This window comes from Mastigoproctus giganteus, chromosome 3 (assembly GCF_048544385.1).
Source record: "Mastigoproctus giganteus isolate SK-2022 chromosome 3, ASM4854438v1, whole genome shotgun sequence".
NCBI lineage: Eukaryota > Metazoa > Arthropoda > Arachnida > Uropygi > Thelyphonidae > Mastigoproctus > Mastigoproctus giganteus.
In genome coordinates, this window is record NC_143577.1 from 222,966,187 (window position 1) to 222,991,760 (window position 25,574).

A 25,574-nucleotide genomic window follows, 5' to 3' on the forward strand; every position below is an offset into this window, starting at 1 on the left:
TACACCAACCGTTGCTGAAATAATTTAATTTGGTTTAACAAAATAAAATAAAACTTTCTTTAAATTAATATAGCATAAAATAAAATGTATTTACAATAAAATATAAACTATATATATATATATACCAAAAATAAAAGCGATAAAACAATGAGGATAAAATCACTAAAATACCGATAAATCAATGCAACTAAAACCGCTAAAATCGCGAAGCTTTCAGAGACATCCGCCTCCTTTCTCAACAGTAAAATTTCATGGTACAACACATCCTTAAATAACAGCCGGCTCACAGCTATTGGCACGTGGTTCCACGGGAGCATGGGCTGTAATCTCTCTATGCGCACTGAAACCGGAAATGGCCTGAGAGCATGCCAGGCGGAACCGATCATCCCGTCCGAGAATCACCGCCTCAAAGAGGGGATGAATGCGAATTCCCCTGTCTCTGTTAATGGTATTGTTCTGAGAAGAACTAATCCTCAAGCTCTCAAGCCACTTGCGATCCCAAAATCTATGTCAACAATGGTCAACAATGACAGCTTCATCTTGGGAGATCTGATGATGCTTCTCCCAAAAATGCTTCGCTACAGCGGACTTCCCATAATCCTCAGATTTTATAGCATTCATGTGTTCCCCCAGACGATCTTCGAACCGCCGCCTAGTTTCATCGCCATAACACTCCCCACAATCCGGGCATCTAATCTCATATACAACCCCACTACTAATATCCATTGGTATGGAGTCCTTAACCTGAGACACGATTGTGTGCAACCTCCGTCCCGGAAGTTGCACACAGCGTGGCTGACAGTCACTTAATACCCGTGCTATACGTTGCGTTAGGCCCAGATAGTAGGAATGTATGCGGTGGCAACCGGTGTGAACGGCTCTCTTTGATCAACCTCCATTCCTCTAATAAATTTGTCCAAGATCCTCTGGGGGTAACCACATTTCCTGAGGTCCGCTGTAACCCGTATAATTTCTTCATTTCTATCCTCGGTGGTGCTGCAATGGGCCCAACCCTATTCATCAAAAAAGGGGGACATATATATATGCAGATCGGAGACAAAGAGAGAACGGACGGTGAGGACGGACACACACACAGGAGGACAGAGAGAGAGAACGGAGAAAGATACACAGAGAGACACGGAGAAACCCAGAAGGAGACAAAGAGGCGAAGAGAGTCTTGTCCTGAGCGAAGCACTTCTTTTTCTTGAGGCAATCTCGTCAAAAACGTCTTGAGAATCTTTTGCTGCTGGCTCCTGTTCCTAGACGTCTGAATATTGCAAAGTTTATTCTGATAAGTTTCACCCTATATTTACGACACGATAGTTTAATAGAATGAAAGTGTCGGACGTTAATACATAACTCTTTATTTAATAGAGTCCACTGAGAAACAACCCTCCTCATAGGAATACTCACTAAGGTAGCGTCTATCTTACAACACTTAGAAATTAGAGTTTAAGATTAGTAAGATCCATTTGTTTTAATGGAATACCATAAGTTATGACTGTTAAACCTGTATAGTAAACTTACACATACACCCAGATACTCGAACTGCAGGATGATTGTTGGCTTCAGAGAGTACGGGCAGCAGTGCCAACTGAAGATCACATGAAGAACACAGACAAGTTTGTACACAAATATCATTAACCTTATAATATATTGTTTTATCCTTTTGATAAGAGATAGAGCTCTTATATAATTATATAAAAGTATATAACCATTTTATTTTACACTTGTTTGTATGCTAGAGTTAATAAACCATGTTTTGTTTAACCATCCTTGCCTCTTAGCCATTCTCTTGCTAGACGTTACCCACAGCACGAGTTTTATAGTAAAAGAGCCATAGTTCTGTGGCATTCTGAGGTCTAACTCATAGGAGGATTTCAGAGTGAATAAACACAACGCCGATTTTGATGTTGCGAATCTATTCTTCACGTTCCAGAATAGATCTTGAGAACACGAGATTGTTGTCCTAATATACAAACCACTAGTCGGTCATATAAAACACAGGCGTTTTCTGGAACATCAATATTAATGAATAAACTTGCCCGGAAACCTCATTGCACACATTACATTTTGAATAATATTAAGGGTCGAATGTCTTGATCTCTATTTGAAGAATGATGTCCAGGTGAACCCCTGTGGAACAGTCCAATCAATGATTTATTGTATGTTTTCTGTAGAGATAGGGAAACAGTTATTATTAATTATTATTATTATTATTAATATCCATATGATGCAAGGAAGCCTGAGGCTTATGCTGCACCAGGAAAAAAAAAAAAAAAAAAGTTCCCGAGTAACCCTGAGAGAGAAAGAGAGAGAGAGAGAGACAGAGAGAGAGAGAGTCAAAAGTAGAAGGGAATCACCAAGAAAGAGAAGAATGATGATATCCAGCTCAGGACCCTGGGTGTGCCAAGCCCATACTCACCAGATGTGAGCCCCCGGGGTTATACCTGATTATTGGCTTGTATTTTATCCATTCCAAATAAATAGCTTTAACTTTAAATGACAGGAAAAATAAACCCACACAAAAACACCCACTTCAAAATAGTCATTGATCAAGAACTTCACAATAAAAAAAGTTGTCAGATCAAGCTTAGAATGTCGTGTTTTAGTATACAGTTTGCAACTAAAAACGAAATTTAGCTCCTTGAAAGGGTCCAAAGTCGGGTAACGGGCCTGTTGAGATCTGCACATGGGTGTCCAGGTGTCCATATGAGGAAGACTCGGAATATAGGCTACAGAGCATGGCAGCCAATTACCTCTTTGAGGGACTGAGGTCCATTAGGCACTGCAAGAAAATAGTAATAAGAAGCAAGACGAAATTTTGATTGTTATAAATTATTCCAGAAGTAGGGCCATAAATTCAAATGATGAGGGGAAGGAGAAAAGTTTAGACTGTATTTCATGCAATTTTCTTTTAGCTAATAAGTTGTTAAATTCTGAAATAAGTTACCACCACGGATGTTTGAGTCTGAGAGCATGGGGAAATTCGAAGATCAGCTGGATAGAGATGTACTTGAGGAAGGAGTCAAATAGGTACTTTATTTTATATTATATTATTTTATTATTTATATATATTTTTTTTTTTTATTTTAATAATTTTTTGGCTGATTCAGCAAAAGCCTAAGGCTTCCTCGCGCCCATGGCTGATATTAATACTAATATTATACCGCAGTCACCAATCTCAGTTGCCTTCTCAGCCTATCTGCCTACTTTTCCTAGGTCTTGTTGCAGTAATTTGCCTTAGTTCTTGTCATTAACCGCCCTGCCAATCTTTATGTCATTGTCAGACTTAGACATTAAACCCAACATGCCTACATCAGTATCGTTAATAATATGGAAAACAGAACAGTAAGGGTCCCAAGAGGGACACCTAAGGAACTACACTAATAGCATTTATTCTATGAAGCGTAGCTAAAATCCTTAATGGCGTCTTCGATTGTTAAAATCGTAAATGGCGCACACCTAGCACTGCTTTGATAATAGTTGCTAAACGAAGTGGAGTATGACAATCAGGTTTCATTTGATTTTCATACCACCATATTAAAGTTGGATTGATGGCTCCCCTTTTTCGCAGTATAACGATGTCAGGTTATCACAGATGTAAGCCAAAAAGTGTGTACAAGGCTTGAGAAGTGTTTTTATCCCGCATAACAACAAAAATCTACCAAATGATCCACAAAATAGTATTTATCCGAACACACACACTATATAATAATGATTGTTTCGATAAATACTCTTTATTGAAAAACGAGAAAATAATTTGTACTTTCGTACAAGCCCTACACGGCCAGAAGGCCAGGGATAATACCCGATATCGAAGTTATAAAAAAAAGTAAATAAATAAAAAATAAAACAATTAGGGCCATTATGCCTTTGATAACTTGGATTTTATTATTTTTTTAAAAATAACCTTCTAATTCTGTATAGGGGGCCCCAGCAATAGGCTAAACAGCATCAATTGCTTGCTTGTCTATCGTGGCTCGTGTGGTTGTGAAAGTTTACAGCTTCGCGAAAATGTTTACCATTTTAATTGAATACTTTTCAGGTGTGAGAAATTAGTTGTGGTGAGTCTGTTAAGTTATGACCTTCAGTGATTTTGAGAGTTGAGAAACGAACTTTCACTTATATAATGCAACTGTTCAACTTTCTATATTTGTGTCACAAGTATCTTAGAATTATTAGGTCCAGAGATAATTATAAGTATTTGGTTGTTTACGAACCAAATTTCATTTCTCTAGCTATTTGTCACTAACAGTACAGGAGTTTGTAATTTATATCTGCCATGGCACTTAATATGATAAAGTGTTTAACGGTTGACTATATTACAAATGATTGAATAAGCATGTATACATAAACATAATGGTGGATTCCTAAGAGCAACATCGCAGCATTTCTCTTATCTGATCGCTGTTTTCCAGGAAACATGTCTTCAACGAATGGACTTGTGAGCTCAATGAACTTTGAAGATATCGAACAAGGAATAGAAGTATTGAAAAAATTAGGCAATCAGAGAAGAAGTGGCCAGTTTTGTGATGTTGTTTTGTACGTACAGGGAGAAAAATTTTATGCCCACCGGAATGTTTTAGCTGCTTGTAGTCCTTACTTTGAATGCATTTTGAAAATGCACAGAGCTGTAAAAGAAGAACTTACAGTCACATGTCAAAACCTTGAAGCATTTCAATTACTCCTTAATTATATGTATACAGGAACTGTAGTTATAAGTAAAAACAATGTTGGGGAACTTCTTCGACTTTCAAATCACTTTGTAGTAGGAAAACTAAAGAAGTATTGTGCGGAATATCTTAATAGGTATATTGATATTACTAACTGTCTCACATCTCGAGAAATGGGAGAAAAATATGATTTACCAGATCTCTTGGCAAATTCCACAAAATACATTGAGAATCATATCCAAGAAATAATATCACATGATGAAATCCTGCAGTGCTCCCTAAATATAATTCAGTCCGTGGTATCTGATAAAAGTATTGATATACCACACCTTTTACGTCTTAAATTTGTTACTTGCTGGGTAAGTCATAATGTTGCACAGAGACAAAATAATTTATCAAAATTATTATCGTTTATTAATTGGGAAAATCTTGATTTATCTTCAGTTGAAGAGCACCTGACAACCGAAAAACTATACTTAGAAAATTCATATTGTTTATATATTCTTTTAATGAATCTTGACAATAGGGTAGTACTGCCAACTTTTTCATCACTGTACAAAGATTTAAAACTTGAATATGGCAATGAAAATATTAATGTGGATAGCAATGGAATTCCAAATGCCAAAATAACAAATGATATTGAACAAAATAGCATTGCACCATTTTGCAAAGAGGAAGGTGATGAAGTAAAAATTTCTGTTGAAAATGAAAACAGCATTGCTGATGGCAATGATGGAATAGTGCCAGCCGAGTCTACAACAAGCAATAGTCACATCGTGCAAACCCCAATTAAGTTAAGGATGTGTAAGTATTATACTAAAACACATTACATGTTTGTTTTTGTTCTCATTATAAAGCTTTATAATTTGGAGTTATGCAAAAAAAAACATTTCCCATATATTTAAATAATAAAATGCTGTCTTATATATTCTACATAAAGAATATATGGTTAGTTGTGAATGTTACGGTAGGGGATAAAAAACATTTTGTAAGCTCAGAAGAGAGATTGCCTACCATGACATCAATGTTTATATTACTTATAAACTGTGTATAATAAGATTCTTATTCCCTTTGCTGACCAATGTATTGTGTTTGTATGTTTTTATGTTATATATATTTTTATTTTTTCTTCAGTCATATACTGTTCACTCTCCTACAACTAAAATTTTTCGCACTGTGAGCTATTAGTGTAATACGAGGGCAGGAGTGTCAATTTCTATCCTAATTACTTTCCTAATTTTGCCTCCAGTTAGCTAAACCACTATACAATTGCCTATAACCACAAAAAACAATGCGTACACAAAATATATCTAGGTTATACTAACTTGCACTATCTTTGTACCCAAGTTGCAAGATAGGTGAGTAGATTTATGAAAATACAGAAACTTCTCAAATAGCATATATATATATATATTTTTTTTTTTTTTCCCTCCCCCTGTTTTCCTACTGACATTTATTATCATGTTATAACACTTTCCATGGTATCAGTGAGGAGTGTCTGTTTAATCTAGTTAACATTAAATTGTTTAATGTTAATCAAATTAACATTAAAGAACCCTGCATCCTGTCCATCATACATGATGGACAGGATGCAGGGTTCTTTTCCGATAAAATATTTTAGAAGCATGGTCCATTCAGTCCAATCCAGATTAAAGTTTTGGTAGGAAGACAGACAGAGTCAGCCCTTCCCCTGTTAACTCAGCAGTGTAACAGACTTCAGACCATAACAACCAAGAAGCACTACACAGGATCAGAATAACTGCTAGAATAGCAGCTAGCCAAGTGCAGAATGCCTAAGCTCTTAAATAAAAAAAAAAAAAAAAAAAAAAAAAGTTCTCTTTAGCTAGAGCATTTAAAACATTAATTTCTTTGCATAGCTGAGGAGTGTCTGTTTAATCTAGTTAACATTAAATTGTTTAATGTTAATCAAATTAACATTAAAGAACCCTGCATCCTGTCCATCATACATGATGGACAGGATGCAGGGTTCTTTTCCGATAAAATATTTTAGAAGCATGGTCCATTCAGTCCAATCCAGATTAAAGTTTTGGTAGGAAGACAGACAGAGTCAGCCCTTCCCCTGTTAACTCAGCAGTGTAACAGACTTCAGACCATAACAACCAAGAAGCACTACACAGGATCAGAATAACTGCTAGAATAGCAGCTAGCCAAGTGCAGAATGCCTAAGCTCTTAAATAAAAAAAAAAAAAAAAAAAAAAAGTTCTCTTTAGCTAGAGCATTTAAAACATTAATTTCTTTGCATAGCTGAGGAGTGTCTGTTTAATCTAGTTAACATTAAATTGTTTAATGTTAATCAAATTAACATTAAAGAACCCTGCATCCTGTCCATCATACATGATGGACAGGATGCAGGGTTCTTTTCCGATAAAATATTTTAGAAGCATGGTCCATTCAGTCCAATCCAGATTAAAGTTTTGGTAGGAAGACAGACAGAGTCAGCCCTTCCCCTGTTAACTCAGCAGTGTAACAGACTTCAGACCATAACAACCAAGAAGCACTACACAGGATCAGAATAACTGCTAGAATAGCAGCTAGCCAAGTGCAGAATGCCTAAGCTCTTAAATAAAAAAAAAAAAAAAAAAAAAGTTCTCTTTAGCTAGAGCATTTAAAACATTAATTTCTTTGCATAGCTGACAATAGTTTTTGCCAGCAGATCAAAAGTTTCAGGAGACTAAGTTATTCTCCTTATTGTTGGATATGGTCAAAAGTTGCTCTGCCCAATTCTGGGAAAGTGACAGTTATGGAAGGATCCATTAATGGAACCTTCTGCATGTGCAGTTGAATTTTCATGTTTTCCACAGAGCCAATAGTCAGACAGAACTGACAAATTCTTCCTTTGGAAAAACAGAAAGCAAACCCAGCATCTATACTCCACTTTTTCCTTGGTTACTTTATCCCTTGCTGTAAGCACTGCAGCAAAATGAAAACCAAAATAGTAGTAGTAATGGCAAATGATGCAAGAAAGCAAGCTTCAGCCAAAACAAAAAAAAAAGCCTACACAGTTCACCCTTCCTTACCCTCCAAGAATTTATCTAGTTCTTCCTGGAATTTATTTAACCCATCCACTTTCATAACAGATGGAAGCGTTTTCCAACAGTCAACTACCCAATGGCTGAAGCCAAACTTACCCACATCTATCCTGCAACCATCCTTCCTCAGCTTGAATTTATGTCCTCTCATGTGGATAGTCTCAGCAAGTAGAAGAATGTCATTAATGTTCAGCTTATTCAATCCATTCAAGGCTTTAAACACTTCGATAAGATCTCCCTGCAGGTGCCTAGTCTTGAGACACTGTAATTTGTAGAACTGAAGCATATCTAGCTAAAAGCACACTTTTGTTCCTTTCACCAGTCTGGTTGCTCTTCTCTGCACCCATTCCAGCAGATCTACATGTTTCATAAAGTGAGGCCTCTGCACCTGTACACAGTACTCAAGATGCAGCCTAACTATGGCCTTATACAAGGGAATAATCACCTAGTTATCCTTGCTAGAAAAGTTTTCTGTATATCACTGACAAAACCACGAGCTGTCCTAGCTGCATGTCTGCACTGTTCAGAGAATTTCATGTCTGATGGCACAATTACCCCCACATCTTTTTCATTCTCCACTACACTGAGTGTAGTACTACACAGTTCATAATTTACTCTGGTTCATAATTTAGTACTAACTGTGGCTATTACTAACCATATGCAGTACCTTGCATTTATCAATGTTAAACTTCAACTACCATTTCTCAGCCCATTGACCCAATTTTCCTAGGTCTTGTTGCAGTAGCTCACCCTAATGACTTCGTTAACCACCCTGCCCACCTTTGTATCATTTGCAAACTTATACATTAAGTCTGATATACCTTCATCAATATCTTTGATAAATATTGAAAACAACAATAGGCTTAGTACTGAACCCTGACGAACTCCACTAATAACATTAGTCCATGAAGAGCAGTGCCTGTCAATAACTACTCTGTCTTCTTCCACTTAGCCATCCCTTTATCTATAGCAGTAGCATAATGCCACATTGCTCCAGTTTGTACAGCAGTCTTTTACGTGGAACAATGTCAAAAGCTTTCCTGAAATCCAAGTATGACATCAAAATAAGTTTTTTTCATCCAGTTCCTTGGTTACCGTATCATAGTAAAATATCGGATTGGTTAGACAAGAATGCCCCTTGACAAATCCATGCTGTGTTATCTAGTTGTAATGCCTGTATAATTGTAGTATAATTGCATGCCTGTCCATATGGTCCTACATTACTTCTTTAACCAGTGATTTCATTATTTTCTCTGGAAGAGACGTTAAGCTAACAGGTTGGTGATTATTCACATTGCTTTTTGATCCCTCTCTATGAATTGGGGATACATTCGTACATCTCCGGTCCCTACGGACCTACCCAGAATCCAAGGATGCTCTCATAATTATGGCTAAGGGTTTGCTTACATCCTCTGCTGCCTCTATAATTGGGTAGATTCCATCACCCCGGGAGCCTTTTTTATCTCCATCTTCAATTTCTCCTCCGCTTTCCTTTCAGTTATCACAAAGTCATTCAGCTCCTCGTTAAGAGTTTGATAAATTTCTGGCATCCCCTTCCCTAAAGAATTCCTCGTGTATGAATGTAGATACAAAATACCTATTCAATTTGTTGCAACCTTAGCAGGATCATCAACAGTTAATCCATAGTCATTAAGTGGCCCAATGTGATTCAGTCCCTTCCTTCTATTGTTAATATAAACATAGAAGCCTTTGCTAGTTTTCTTTGCATTCTTGCAAGAGACTTCTCATAATCTGCCTTAGTTTGCTTAACCTCCTTTTTGACTCGATTACTTACAGATTAATTTATATCTGCCATAGGCTTTTGTATCACATGATAATTTATATGCATCCCATGCGCTTTTCTTCTCTGCCAAGTGTCTCAATAATTCATCTGACATCCGTTTAGGTCTAAGCCTTAAACACTATATCTTAATATGACAAGCCTAGTTGCTTCTTTGACTACTCCCCTGAATACTTCCCATTTAGAATTTGTTGTTGATAACATCATCAGATGGTCCCACTGCACAGAATTTAAAAACTGTTTTAGACCGTTGTAGTCACCCTTACAAAAGCAAAAGCCTTTCCCTTTACCCTTGACAGTAGTTATGTCTCTAATTAAATTCCGCATTAGCACATTTCCAGTCAACATCTGAAAAGTTAAAATCTCCCATTATGAGATATTCTGATTTGGTGACCCACTGTATTTCTCTGTATAGCTGTTTGGTATGCTCATCACAGGCATTAGGCCTATAACATGCTCCAACTCTCAAATTTGTTTTCCTAGTGCTTATATCGCACCAAACTGACTCAACATTGCACTTGTCACCCATGTCAACCGGATGCGTGTACTGCCTTAGATTTAATATGATTCTTAACTAAGAGCATAACCCCCTCACCCCTCCTGTCCTTCTTGTATACGTTGTACTCCCCTTATTCAATTTCAGCATCACTTATATCTGAGTGTTACCATGTTTCTGCTATTCCTACAATTTCTGCATTTGATGATTTAATCAGTATTTCCAATTCATCGAATTTATTTACAATGCTTCTAGCATTAGTGTACATGCGCACATTCTTACTCTTAGTTACCCTAACACAGCCCATATACTTTTTTGTTCCATGATGACCCATAGCAGGGCCTGAAGTTCCAGACACCTTGCTTTTCAGACTGCTGCATGTACCAGTAGTAGCATTGCAATCACTTTTGCCTCTGCCTGTAGCTCTAGTTAGGCTATTAGTCTGTGTATCCCCCCCCCCCCGAGCTAGCAGTTTTCTGATCCACCTATAGCATCAGCAAATATTCTTGCATCCCTTCTAATCAAGTGTTATCCTATCCCTGTAAAAAGTCTCTCCTGTTAGCAAGCACAGACCACACTGAGAAAAATTCTACCCCATGAGCTTTGCACAATCTCCAGGCCAAATTGCTTTTACTGCTTTATTTATCATGTGGAAGTACTTTTCTGTGATTATTGGCATAGTTCACTGTATATCCTGTTCACGTCTGTGCAGAAGGGAAGGAGAAATTCAATGTGTGTGAAGTGCCTTGGTCTTAGCACAAAAATGGACCCAAAAATGCTCATTAAATGGTTGCTACATAGTTATAACAAAACATAGGCATTCCCTAAATCAACTATATATTTCTGTGCAGTTTTGTAATTGCATTCAAATTTGTTTTATTACCAAAATAAAAATTGGATGGGGAGATGTCCGAATTATAAGGAGGGTGAATTATAATTATTTACCACAAATCATGTTTTTTTCACTGGATATTATCAGTTTTTTTCAGTGGTATATTATCTTGCATAATCAAGATGCAAGATAGTTGTTTTTTATAGACAGTACTTTTCTTTGTTAATAGTTTCATATACATTTTTCAGTACATGCCTCTAATAAATCCATTACACTTTCTTTCGACATCATTTCAAGATGCAACCTGGAAAACACAAATTTTTGATTTGATGTAATGAGTTAAACTATATATATATAAATATTGGTCGATTTTATTTAATTAAATGGTATATATCTGTAGGGAATTAGGTGTATATGGACCAGGCTACCAAGTTAGCAAATGTAAACTAGCTTTAGCCTGGGAGGCCTATAAACGTTATACCATTTCATTAATATAACGTTTCATTAATATATACCATTTCATTAATATAACGTTTCATTAATATATACCATTTCATTAATATAACGTTTATAGGCCTCCCAGGCTAAAGCTAGTTTACATTTGCTAACTTGGTAGCCTGGTCCATATACACCTAATTCTCTACAGATATATACCATTTAATTAAATAAAATCGACCAATATAATTTCATGCACGTATAATGTCTAATTGCCCTATGTACAATAGCATTAACGTTGCACAACTGACAAATACCTAATACTGTAAACTTAACCAGATATCATAATCTTCAATAAGAACACAATATATATATATATATATATATATATATATAATCTTTATTGTATACAAAAGTGATATACAGTATACTCTTCACAGCAGCAGTGCCAGGGGTTTTACATTGGCTGGTGGGAACGGGCCCACATCGAGATTTGCAAACTACATACTAGAAACTGCATACATTTCTACTGTTGTAAACAAAGTAAATTTGCATATAGTGAATAAAAATTATTTTATTCCTAATTTACACTCTCCTTGTGGTATTCTGCCATTTAGCATTTGGAGAATGTTAAGTTTTAGTTTCTGTGTTTGTGCTTTTCTTGATCTTGGCCTAAAATTTTGCACTGTACTTTATATGTTAGTAATTTTTTAGATTCATTTCGGTAAGATAATTTTTTCAAAATGTCTTATCATTATTTTATTTATTCTTATACTGACAGTTTTGAAAGAACAAGAAGCTAGTTTAAAAGAACCCAAGCAATCTGATGTAAATAAAAGTGATTCTGAAGGTAAGTGATATTAGTCACACTTCTAAAATGTGAAATTCTGTAGAGTATTGCTGAGGTAAATTCTGTAGTCTTGCTCTGTAATAAGATGTTTATGCTGATTGTATATCAGCATAAAAGTTAGAGCAGTGGTCCTCAAACTTTTGCAACTTGAAGCACACTTGCTGTTACAAAGTAGAAGCATTACTTATCAATATGCTCAATCAAGTGTAGTAAAAGTCAAGTCTACTGTAGCATTTGACAAAATCCAAAAAAAAAAAAACTTGCTGTAGATTACATTTATAGGTAAATTAATGAAAATTGGATTATTACCATTTAGATTTTTCCTTTTTTTAAATTAAAATTTTGCCTAATCAACTGCTCTTTTCTCAGTGGGAAAGTTGTTCCCTCTGTAGTTAATCTGAAAATGTTATCAGTGTACTTCTGAAATGAATGTAAACAACTAATTTCATTTTAAGAAACAACCAAAAAACAGACACAATGATTGTATATGATGTTCACTCTTCAGTATGTATGTATGTATTTCACAATTAGCATTGCATCTTCTCACACTACATAATGTTATCATTATTGGGGTTTGTTTTGTTTTTTTTTTTTCCTTCCCTTCTTCAAATAAAATGGCTTACATTCTTTTCAGAAGAATGGGGAACAACAACTTTCCATTTAAGAAAAAAGCAGTTGATTTGGCAAAATTTTAATTTAGAAATTTTAAAATCAAAATGGTGACACATTGTGAAATTTTAACATCAAATTCAAAAATTTCGGTTCAAATATGACAGAGGTCCAGATGACAAACAGCCTGAACCTAAAAACAAACAAGATGGACTCTGGTGCCTTTTAATTGTTACACATAATTTGTTTAAAATTTTTGCTGTTACAGTAGAATTTTTATTTTTTTTTATATTTAATGCTTGTAGTGGATTACTTGTTTTATGTATTTTTAGTATTAGCCATACAGGTCAAGAAAGTCAGAGGTTTTTTCTGCACCAGTAAAAATCAAAACAAAAAACTACCCTATGCATTTTTAAAGATACTGATGTCCATGCCACTGAATTTACTAGCAGCCTCATCTACCTATGAAAATAAATTACTCCAGTGATTAATAACTCATTGGCTAAAGGAATACCTCCTGCAGTGTGATGTATAATTCTTTCCCTTTAGTTTGAATTTGTCTTTTGATTCTAGTGCCACTTAATACCATGGAAATTTCACTTTCATTCGTTTTACTATTTCCCCTCAGAGCTTTATAAACCTCAGGCAATTCACTCCCTTAAGGTACCTTGTTGTAGAAGTCTGTACACCATATATTCAGTCTCTTCCCTCATATGAGTACCCTTTAACTAATCCAACCAGGTGTGTTGCCAATCTTTGTGCCTTTTTAAGTAGCTCAATATCTTTCTTTAGTCATGATCTTCATATCTAGACAGTATTCCAAGTGTGGTCTCACATTTACTTTATACAGTGGGATTATAAACTTCCTACCTATACAAGCAATGTTTATTAAATCAATGTGATGCCATGGGCTCTCTTTGCCACTATTTGCATGCACACTCAGAGAACTTTGCATCTTTCTATATCATAACCCTCATATCCATTTCTTCCTCTGCCATTTTTAATTAAACACTTCCCAAGTGTATAAGTTATTTTTTTTTAATTTTGCATTTTGCAGCATTAAAACATAGTTGCTACTGATCTGACCTGATGCCTATCCACGACATCCTTTGACACTGGTCATTAAGCACTTTTCTAAAATTGACATCATTTTCAAATATTGATTATGCCTTATATACCTTGATTAATGTCCTTTAAGAAAATAAAAAACAAGAATTGTCCAAGTACTGATCCTTGAGAGATCCCACTTCTGGCCATGGCCTGTTTTGAGGAGTATCAAAGATGACAGTAAAAATACTATATTAATGGATTAGAATATTAATCTGAAGAACTGAATTGTGTTTGATAACAAAATGAAATAATGAGAAACAGAATAAAAATTCTTTGAGGGGTTGATGCAGACAAAAAATATGAACTGTAGTCTCTTGTATTATAATGTAGAATTATCAAAAGAGATGTAAAAATTTTGAATGCCTACATCATTTGATTTATTGTGCTTGCATTGGGAAGTTTGATATCATTAAATACATAAAATGTCATTTTTTTTTTTTTTTTTTTTATCATTAGCATTAGTAGAGGCATATGATGCAAGAAAGCGAGCTTATACAGCATCAGCCAGAAAAATCAAATAAAATAAAACCTTTCTATTTCACCTATCCATTCACTCCAAAAGTTTGTCCAGTTCTTCCTGGAATTTATTTAAGCCAACTTCCACAGCAACAGATGGTCTGTTCCAGCAATCAACTACCCACTGGCTAAAGGCAAACTTCCACACATCTATTATACAACTGTCTTTCCTCAATTTGAGTTTATGTTACCTCAGGTTCATAATCTGCACAAGAGAAGAATCCCATCAGCATTGATCCTGCTTAAACCGTTTAAGGCCATACACCTCATTCAGATCACCTTGCACGTGCCTAGTCTCCATATGCTAAAATTTGCTGAACTTAAGCCTTTCTTGTTAAGAGCACCCCTTTGTTCCCCTCACCAATCTTGTTGCCATTCTCTTATTCACTCTAGCAACTCTACATCCTTCCTAAAATGAGGCCTCCAGACTTGCACGCAGTACTCAAGGTGTTGCCTGGCCATTTCCTTACATAAAGAGATAATCGCTTCCTTACCCCTACTAGCAAAATTCTTGTATATCATTGACAAGACCCCATGACCTGCTCTGGCAGCCTTTCTGCACTTCTCAGAAAACTCCATATCTGACTGCACAATTACCCCATGTCTTTTTCATTCTCCACTACCCTGAGTGTAGTATACCACACAGTTGGTATATTTTTGTGGGGTTACTGCTACTCGTATGCAGTACTTTGCATTTGTTAATGTTAATAGTAGTAGTAGTAGTAGTAGGTGGCACATGATGCAAGAAAGCAAGTGTAGGAGCTTATGCAGCATCAGCCAAAAAAAAAAAAAAAATCACACCATTCCCTCCAAATGCCTGTCCAGTTCCTCCTTAAATTTATTTAACCTATCAACTTCCACAACGACAGATGGAAGTTTGTTCCAGCAATTAACCACCCGCTGGCTAAAGGCAAATTTCCGCACATCTATTCTACATCTGTCCTTTCTTAATTTGAACTTATGTCCCCGTAGGTTCGTAATCTGAGCAAGTGGAAGGATCCCATCAGAATTCAGCGTGCTCAACCCATTCAAGGCCTTATATACCTCAATCAGATCACCGCGCAGGTGCCTAGTCTCCAGCCACTGCAATTTGCAGAACTTAAGCCTCTCTTGGTAAGAGGATCCCTTCATTCCCCTCACCAATCGTGTTGCTCTTCTCTGTACACGCTCAAGCAAATCTACATCCTTCCTAAAATGAAGCCTCCAGACCTGTACGCAGTACTCAAGGCGTGGCCTGACCATTTCCTTATACAGAGGGACAATCACCTCCTTTTCCCTGCTAGCAAAATTCCTATATATCATTGACAAAACCCCATGACCTGCCCTAGCAGACTGTCTGCATTACTCAGAAAACTTCATATCTGACTGCACAATTACTCCCAGGTCTTTTTCATTTTCTACCACCTTAAGTGTAGTACCACACAGTTGGTACGTTTCTCTGGGGTTACTTCTACCCATATGCAGTACTTTGCATTTGTCAAGGTTAAACTTCAGTTGCCACTTCTTAGCCCATCTGCCCAAATTATCTAGATCCTGTTGCAGTAGCACACTGCCATTACTGTCATTAACAATCCTGCCAACCTTTGTGTCATCTGCAAACTTCGACATTAAGCCTGATATACCTTCATCAATATCATTGATAAATACACAAAACAACAGTGGACCCAACACTGGACCCAACACTGAACCCTGTGGGACTCCACTAATAACATTAGTCCACGAAGAGCAGCACCCATTGATTACCACCCTCTGTCTTCTCCCACTTAACCATCCTTTTATCCATTGTAGCAACTTACCCTTAATACCATTCTGCTCCAATTTGTACAGTAGTCTTCCATGCGCAACAGTGTCAAAAGCTTTCCTGAAATCCAAGTATATGATATCAAAATTATTTTTTGCATCCAGTTCCTTTGTGACCACATCATAATAACCAATCAAATTTGTCAGACAAGACTTTCTCTTAATCTCAGCCCATCTGCCCAACTTTTCTTGATCCTGTTGCAGTAGCATACTATCATTAACAACCCTGGCAACCTTTGTATCATCTGCAAACTTTGACATTAGCCTGATATACCCTCATGTTTTTGTGAAAAGGTTTATCCAAGTGAATTTTGTTACAGTCCAGTGTCAGTTTAAAGTGAGATTTTATTGCAGGAAAGGTCAATTTCTAGGTTAGAAAAGAAGTTTGGGTAGTCATCTTCTATGACAGATAATAATAATAATAATAAAAAGAGTGATATTTGTAAAAGGTTTAAGAGAACACTTGAAAATATTGTGCATATACTAGAAGTGATTATTCATATCTAGAACAATGAATTTTCCCAGAGCATGAAAAATTTGCAGCTTTAGCATTAGCATTAGTAGAGGCATTTGATGCAAGAAAGCAAGCTTATGCAGCATCAGCCAAAAAAAAAAATAAATAATTAAATAAATAAATAAAAAAATAACCACTTCCACTTCACCCCTCTGTTCGTTCGAAATACCTGTCCAGCTGAGCCTTAAACTTATTTAGGCTATCAACTTCCACGACAAGGGATGGAAGTCTATTTCACCAACCAACCACCCGCTGGCTAAAGGCAAATTTCCTCACGTCTATCCTACATCTGTCTTTCCTCGATTTGAATTTATGTCCTCTCAGGTGATTATTCTGAGCAAGAGGAAGAATCCCATCAGCATTGGGCATGCTCAAACAATTCAAGGCTTTATACACCTCTATCAGATCACCTCGCTGGTGCCTAGTCCCCAGACACTGTAATTTGCAAAACCTAAGCCTTTCTTCGTAAGAGCACCCCTTTGTTCCATTCACTAAGCTTCTGCAATTTGGATGTTTTTCTAAAGTTTCCTAAAATTTTGTGACATTGTAATTTTTGTTTAAATTTTCCAGGTTTTTTTTTTTTTAAACAAGGGGATCATAGAACCGAACATAGCTGGATTTTTTTTTTTGGTGATTCTTTCTACTTCTCTCTCTCTCTCTCTCAGGGTAATTCAGAAATTTTTTTTTTTTTTTTTGGCTGGTGCAGCATAAGCCTCAAGCTTCCTTGCACTCTATGGCTAATAATAATAATAATAATAATAATAATAAAGTTATTACTTTAAGTATACATTTTATTAAATGTCTTTGTTAAACATATTATGATTAACTTGTCTATGGTACTTGGGATCCAAGTGATTGCACAATTCCAGGAAGGTTGGCTATAAAAGTCAAAAATAAAGTTGCATTTTAATATGCAGTGGTTAATTTATTCAGAGATTTCTGTATCTTCAGTAAATAGTTGCTTCTAAGAGCAATTTGTTAGAACAGAATTCTGAATTCCATCAACAAAAACTTGTTGTCGTGGCTGAATTTTTTCTTTTTTTTTTCTATTATTGTTGCAGCCCTTCTTTGGAAAAATTGCAGTATGTTAGTGAGTCAGAAATGATTTTGCCAGCTGGAACAGTTTGTTTTTACAGCATGTTGCATTTTCAACCCTGATCAACATAAGTGTTTAGATATTTCTGTGAGTGACACAAATAATATCATATTCAACAATGCATCCATTTTTGAAGAGGATAACTTGCTCAATATCAGCACTATACACAAAGTTTAAAGGAATTAAATACTGCCAACAGCTTAATTCTCTTTTGATTTTCCATCCATGGCACTCCAGTGTTTGTCAGTTTCAAACAGTGTTGATGCAAAGTGATCTGTTTCAGTGACGTTCTCTGAAATTATTGACAAAGTATAAAAGAAGAGAATTTATTTATGTATAATATGATGTATAAAAATTTGTCTTTACTATTTGATATGTAAAGAATTGAACCTAAATGAAGTAAATCAGTTTGCAGTGTTTTTGTTTGAAATTACCTTAAAAAAACTAAAATAAATCACATGGATACAAAATGCACATAAGCAATACCTAAACTGGAGACTAAAACTGAAAACACCATTGTTGCATATTGGTACTGCAATATGTGCAGCTAAAAATAACTGCTACCAGGAAACAACAGTTCCCTAAAGAGAAATTTTATAAACAAGACTTCGATGAACTTCAGTTAATTAGAAGCACAGAGTAAATGCTCCCTTTCCCATAACACCACTGGGCAGGAGGATGTATAAAATGTATATATTTTTGTAATATGTAAGAAATTGTTTGTGATGGGGCTTCTCAAACACCTTCTAATGAGTATCAAGGCATTTTAGAATGAATAGCACTATTCCAGGGAAATGGAGAAGCACAACTCTATGGCAGGATGTTAAAAAATACTCGGTATTTTTTGAAACTCAATTTTCTTGTGTTTTTTTTTTTTTTTAATGTGCTCAAAAAAATAAGTATTTTTTAATACCATCCCATTATAGTGAACAAGCACTGAGTAAACTGTGTTATAGTGGGGGACAACTGTACTTTAAATAGTGTATATTTAACTGCATATACTCTATATATATATACAGTAATAGTATTAGTAATAGCCACATGGTGCAAGGAAGCCTGTGGTTTATGCTGCACCAGCCAAAAAAATAAAAATAAAAATAATAATAATAATACTAATAAAATAACAAAAAATCCACAAAATAAAATAATAAGAATAAAAACAAATTAATAATAATAAGAAGAAAATTAAAAATAATAATAATAATAAAAAAAATTAATACGAGAAAAAGAAATGGACAACCATTTCCTTTCCCTCCTCCCTTAGGTAATTATCCAGCTGACCTTTGTATTTCATCAGACTGTCAGCCTCTGCCACCCATGTAGGTAACTTATTCCAGTAATTTATAACTCGCTGGCTAAAATAAAACTTCCTGCAATCCAGTCTAAACAACACCCCCCCCCCCCCGTAACTTGAAATTATGGCCCCTAGTTCTAAAATCATTTATAACTGTGAGAATTTCATCCTCATTCGTTTTGCTTATGCCTCGCAGAGCCTTAAACACCTCAATCAAGTCTCCTCTAAGGTGCCTAGTTTCCAAGCTCTGCAACCCACGTATTCAAAGTCTTTCCTCGTATGGACGCCCTTTTGCCGATCTCACCAGGCGTGTTACTTGTCTTTGGTCTCCATACTTAAACGCATTATTTCAAGTGTGGTCTAACAATAGCCTTATATAATGGGATTATGACATCCTTATCTCTACTAGTGATTGTTCAATAAATCATCGATAGGACACCATGGGCCCTACTTGCAACCAGTCTACAATACTCGGAGAACTTCATATCTGACTGTATCATAATACCCAAGCCCCTTTCCTCCACTGCCGGCTTTAGTTCAACTCCGCCAAGTGTATAAATTATTTTGGGGTTACTATTCCCCAGGTGCAGTACCTTAAACTTTGCTGTAAGTGCCGGTTACAGTGATCACGTTTGCAAATTGAATTTTGATTCTAATAAACTGTGATTCTAATAAGCGAAAATCGACAAATATTATCCAGAAACTATAAAAATAAAGATATAAAGCACAAATTTACACTTTATTACCAAAAGTTTATTACCAATTAAATGATACATGAAAATCATAAGTATAAAAATAAATTTATACTTATGTATATAGCTTAATTATACATATTAATTAAACATGACACTTTGTAATATGATTATTTAACCCCAGGGGCTCACATCTGGTGAGTATGGGCTTGGCACACCCAGGGTCTTGAGCTGGATATCATCATTCTTCTTTTTCTTGGTGATTTCCTTCTACTGCTCTCTCTCTCTCTCTCTCTCTCTCTCTCACACACACACACACACACACACACACACAGAGGGAAACAGAAATTTTTTTTGGCTGGTGCAGCATAAGCCTCAGGCTTCCATGCACCATATGGCTAATAATAATTTAAAATGGTCACTTATTTTAGATTGCTCTAAATTAGCGCTACAAAGTCTATTTATAGATTTTTTTTTTCAGTGTTGTATAACATTATTCTATATATTCACAATCATTTGCACCAGTTTCTTCCAACGCTCTCCTCAGGACGGCTATAGCTTCACGAGTTTGCCAGTTTTGTAACTGGAATTCATTCAGGTTCATCTTCATTTTCCTCCTCCTTGGTGAAATTATCAGTATAACAGACTAGGCAATTTCTTCATCTGTTAAAACTGTAGTAACTTGTAGATCACTATCTATGTCTACCCAGTAATTAAACTCCTGTTCACCCATATCTTCATGCTTTTCAATATGATCAGTATTGTGACTTAGTTGACCATCGTGAATAATTAATCCTCATTTTTTGAAACAGTTGCTAGTGCAGGTTTCGGAAACTTCATTCCAAGCACTCGTTGTCATATGAAGTGCATCTAGAACAGTTATCTGCTTTGCAATATCGGATGATGTTCCCAAACCTTCATCTGTAGACTGGATGATTCTTCGCCTCATGTCTGATCTATAAAAGGTCTTAAAGATTTTTATTATTCCCTGGTCGAGAGGTTGAATCAGTGATGTGGTATTTGAAGGTAGAAAAACTATTTCAATATTTTTGAAAGTCAACTTTGGATGAGCTGGGAAATTGTACAAAACCAATGCAATTTTTTTGTTTTTCTTATCCAATTGCAAATCCCATTTACAAAGATAATCTTCAAATAAAGAATCTGTCATCCAAGTGTTGCCGTTATTGGCATATTCAACAGGCAGCTGTTTTACTCCTTTAAAACATCTAGGCGATTTACTCTTGCCGATAACTAAAAACTTCATCTTGATTGTTCCTGTCATGTTGCATGTTAAAAGAACTGTAATTCTGTCCTTTATCTTCTTTCCTGCATTTGCAGAGGAATTTTTAAAAATAATTCAGTGGTCTGGGGTAGCCCTGTAGTACAACCCTGTTTCATCTGTATTAAAAATGTCTTCAGGATTATAAATGCTTAATACAGTTTGTCAAGAGGTTTTCAACCAGGTATCAGCTGCAGAACTGTCAGAATCCTGTTTTTCTCTGTGAATTTTTTTGCAAACAATATCATGCCTCTCCTTCCATCTTGTCACCGTCCATCCATCGTTTTAAACTCTTAGTGTAGTTTTTCAGCAAAATCATTAGTTTTTTTAAATAGAATGCTGTGATTGATTGGTGCATTAAATGAGCTGGCCTGTTTGAACCAAACAAACAGAGCTTTATCTACTGTTTGGCATTTCCCTTCATGCTTCCTTTTTATGGTTTCACAAATCATATTAGTAGTAGTAGTAGAAGTGGCACGTGATGCAAGAAAGCAAGTGTATGAGCTTATACAGCATCAGTCAAAAAAAAAAAAAAAAAAAAATCACGCCATTCCCCCCAAATGCCTGTCCAGCTCCTCCTTAAATTTATTCAATCTATCAACTTCCACAATGACAGATGGAAGTTTGTTCCAGCAATTAACCACCCGCTGGCTAAAGGCAAATTTCCGCACATCTATTCTACATCTGTCCTTTCTTAATTTGAATTTATGCCCCCTTAGGTTCATAATCTGAACAAGTGGAAGGATCCCATCAGAATTCAGCGTGCTCAACCCATTCAAGGCCTTATACACCTCAATCAGATCACCGTGCAGGTGCCTAGTTTCCAGCCACTGCAATTTGCAGAACTTAATGTGTTTAATGTGTGACATGATTTTAATAACTTTGATAAAGATGACTTGACTGAGGCACTCCTAATTTTACTGCCACTTCCCTTTGAGACATATCGCCTAAGTTTAATTTATCGTGCGTTTCTATAATTCGTAACTTATCTTTTACACTCAAATTCACTCTCTTTCTATTCACTGACTTTTTTTTTTTTTTTTTTTGGGTAGTAAAATTTAAAACAGTAAAAAGATGTGTCAATCAATAACAAAGCACACACAAATTGATTGGAACTAACACAACACACATAAGTGAGACGAAGTTTAGAAAAAGAAATGAAGAGAAGATTTCAGTGAAGGGGAAACACATTTCACAATAATGACATGAAAACACAGAATTCCAGCTATCGGTATTATTGCAAATGCAGTAAGATCGATTTACTACCTGTTTTTTTTTTTTTTTTTTTTATGAAAACCCCAAACACGAAAGGTATCCAAACCTATAGTACTTAGTACCGTGCATGGGTTGAAGGAGAAGTATGGGGGGAGGGGGATGCCGGAAACTTTGTTCTAGAGACTAAACATGGGTTTCACCACAGAAAAGCCCAATAAACCAGAAACTGCAAATTGGTTTTATTGTTTTATGGTTGTGACCTCCAGAAATGTGCTTTAGAAAAATATCACAGACGCATTCAAAATTGATTCTTATAACCGAAAATGTGATTCTAATAAACGATGAAAGTGTAGTGCATTTTATTGATTTGAATTGGTTCTTCGAAATTTTATTCTATAAAGCAGCTGATTCTAATAACCAGTGATCACTATAACCAGCGCTTACTGTATTAAATTGTTATACAGTATGTAAAAGCTGAATATATTATTCTAACTTCCAACAGACTGTAAACAGATGTAGCTCTTTCCAATGAAGTTTGGACTTTGTCTGAAATTTAATTATATGTATATTTATTTTTTATGTAATTTGATTATTTTCAGTTTGTTCATATCAATCTTTTGTGGTCATGACAGGTTTTTTCCCTCCCTGTACTTGGGCAAACGGGAGAGGGAGTATATAAGAGTACTGCTAAATTATGTGTAACTGACAGTGGGGTTGCCATTGGTTGGCTGGGACTACTTTAACTAATATATATATTATCACCTTTTACTTCATTTAACTTTCACACCATTGTTATAATTGTGTTTTGCTTCAATATCTAGTTTATCTGTTAGCATTAACAAGCCTTCAGTCAGGAAAAGGTTTGTTTTAGTTTTCAGTATAGTAGCCTATATTAATAACAACGTTCATGTTATCAAATTTTTTTATCCATTTCGTTATACAAACTGTTATAGCAGTAGATATTCTAGGAAAGTTAATGAATTCTTTATTACAAGAATTTCTAATGGCGCAAAGTTTCTGTCTTGCAATACATTGGCATAATTAAAGTTAAACCACAATAATGCAGTTTCTTACATTATTCTTCTTTAAAACTTGCATCTCTTTGCACTTTGAATTTGTCACAATGAATTGCACTTATTTGCCTCTTTTTCTCCAGTGGTGTTTTAACCATTTCAATTATTTTCAAATAAACATTCAGCTCAGATTTTTTTTATTTTACAGTGTAATAGTGAAAAAAATTGCCAGTGAAGGCTGACTCATGCTTTGTAAATTTGCTATTGTTGCTGCACATTCCATAATTTAAAAAAAAAAATTCGATAATGGTAGTCACAGTTACTGCTAAGAATCATTGACAGAAGTGTACAAATGGTTTCCCTAGGCAGTTCTACTTAAAAGTAATTCATATAGTTCACTAGGATTATTTTTAATGATAATTCTTTGTATGATTCCATAAAATGTCCTCACAATACAAAATTGCAGTAGTATATGAAATAGTGTACAGCCTAATAACATTTATGAATTTGTATTTTAGCTGTTTTTTATGGATGATGTACTAGATATTAAAAAGTTAAATGTTTTTTGTTTGTTTTTTTTTTTTTTTTTAAGATTCCATGGATGAACTATCAAGAAGAGCACCTAAAAGAAAACTAGATGGTTCTCAAAATGTTATAATTTTATCAAATGAAGTCCATAAAAACCAAGTGACATCAGACCTTAACTTAGACTACCAAAGTGAAACTGATTCACAAGAGGACTATGAAGATGAAGATGATGATGATGATGATGATGATGAGGAGGAGGATCTAAGGGATGAAAGCTGTGATTTATTTGAAGAATATGGATTAGAAGGAATTTATGCTGCTAACTGGAAGGAAGGTGTGAAATGCCCACATTGTTCATATGTAGGACATAGTGTACTTCGTATGGAACGGCATATATCTAGAGTTCATTCCAAAGACACAGTTTATGAATGTAAAATATGTGATTTTAGTTGCAAATGGAACAGAGAATATTACACACATATGAAGACACACTTTGATGGGCCACCATTTCAGTGTTCACATTGCAGTTACACCTGTGACAGAATTCAGTTTTTGTTGACTCATCGAATGAGACATACAGATGAAAGGCCATTCAAATGTGACCATTGTGACCAACGATGCCGCACAAAAGCTAATTTAGATGCCCATATGCGATGCCATACTGGAGAAAAACCATACTGTTGTACTCATTGTGACCGTCGCTTTACTACCAAAGCCAGTTTAGACCAACATATACCAATTCACAGTGACAGAAGGCCATATCTTTGTGATATCTGTGCATTTAATACTAAACATAGGTCTCATATGCTGTCCCATAGACGTATTCATACAGGAAATGTGTTCCGTTGTCATTATCCTAATTGTACCTATAGTACACCAAGAAAAAGCCAATTCACTGCACATGAGAGGACACATACTGGTGTACGTTCATACGTTTGTAATATCTGTGGTCGTGGCTTCATTGATAAAAATTACCTGAACAAACACAGACAAGTTCATTTAATTGAGAAACCTCATAAGTGCAAAGAATGTGAGTATTCTTGTTCAAGAGGAGACAGAATGAAAGAGCATTATCGCAAACATCACGGTGACAATCCTACTGCTAAGGTGCCTTACAGACCAAGGAACCCTCGTCGTCAGAAATTCGACCCTGTTCTTTTTCCTGGACTAATGACTGTTTCTGAACTTGACACAGCACCAGTACAACAAAATCAGGCTGAACTTCAAAATGCAGTTTCTGCCATAGTTGACACTTCTAGTGGAAGATCTATTGTATATTTCCAGACTCCAGGGGAACCTGTTGACAGTCATTCTGTTGCTGCACTGCATCAGCTTAACAGTGCAGCACAAGAATACCAGATAGAACAAACACTTTCATCTGATGGCCAGTCTGTAATTGCAGAAACTGTATGTGATCAAAATCAGGTTAATTCAATTTCTCAGGAAACTGCAGTAACTGTAAGTCTGACAGATTTAATATCACTCATCTAAATAATAGCTGGGGACTGACACTTTTCCATTCTTACATGGTGTGTATATATGTTATGGATGCTACATCAAAAAGTTTACGTATGTGAATATATAATTAAAATTGTAAATTTTAATATCATTTCAGCTGTAGTTTGTCACATTAGTTTTATACAAAAATAAAATATGATAAACTGTACCATACATCAAGTAGTGTTAGTAAAACCTGAGAGCTGCAAGGCTCAATAACTTCTATGATTTTTCAATATATTAAAAAAGAGTGAGAGATTACCTCAATTAT

At 35.5% G+C, this 25,574-nt stretch overlaps 1 protein-coding gene across 1 annotated transcript; it reads left to right on the plus strand.

Moving 5' to 3' along the window:
* The first annotated feature begins 4,426 nt into the window (after positions 1–4,426).
* LOC150088781 (uncharacterized) lies at positions 4,427–25,300 on the plus strand. Its single transcript, XM_090370322.1, has 3 exons — positions 4,427–5,480; positions 12,072–12,140; positions 23,871–25,300. The coding sequence occupies exons 1-3, from the start codon at positions 4,427–4,429 to the stop codon at positions 25,295–25,297; spliced, it is 2,550 nt and encodes an 849-aa protein (XP_090226448.1). The 3' UTR covers positions 25,298–25,300.
* The last annotated feature ends 274 nt before the right edge of the window (positions 25,301–25,574 follow it).

Bases quoted from the DNA above. Each gene is read 5' to 3' on its own strand.
- LOC150088781 (XM_090370322.1), top strand. From the start codon at position 4,427: ATGTCTTCAACGAATGGACTTGTGAGCTCAATGAACTTTGAAGATATC. The intron at 5,481-12,071 runs GTAAGTATTATA...TTATACTGACAG, and splicing joins CCCAATTAAGTTAAGGATGT to TTTTGAAAGAACAAGAAGCT. The intron at 12,141-23,870 runs GTAAGTGATATT...TTTTTTTTTAAG, and splicing joins AAATAAAAGTGATTCTGAAG to ATTCCATGGATGAACTATCA.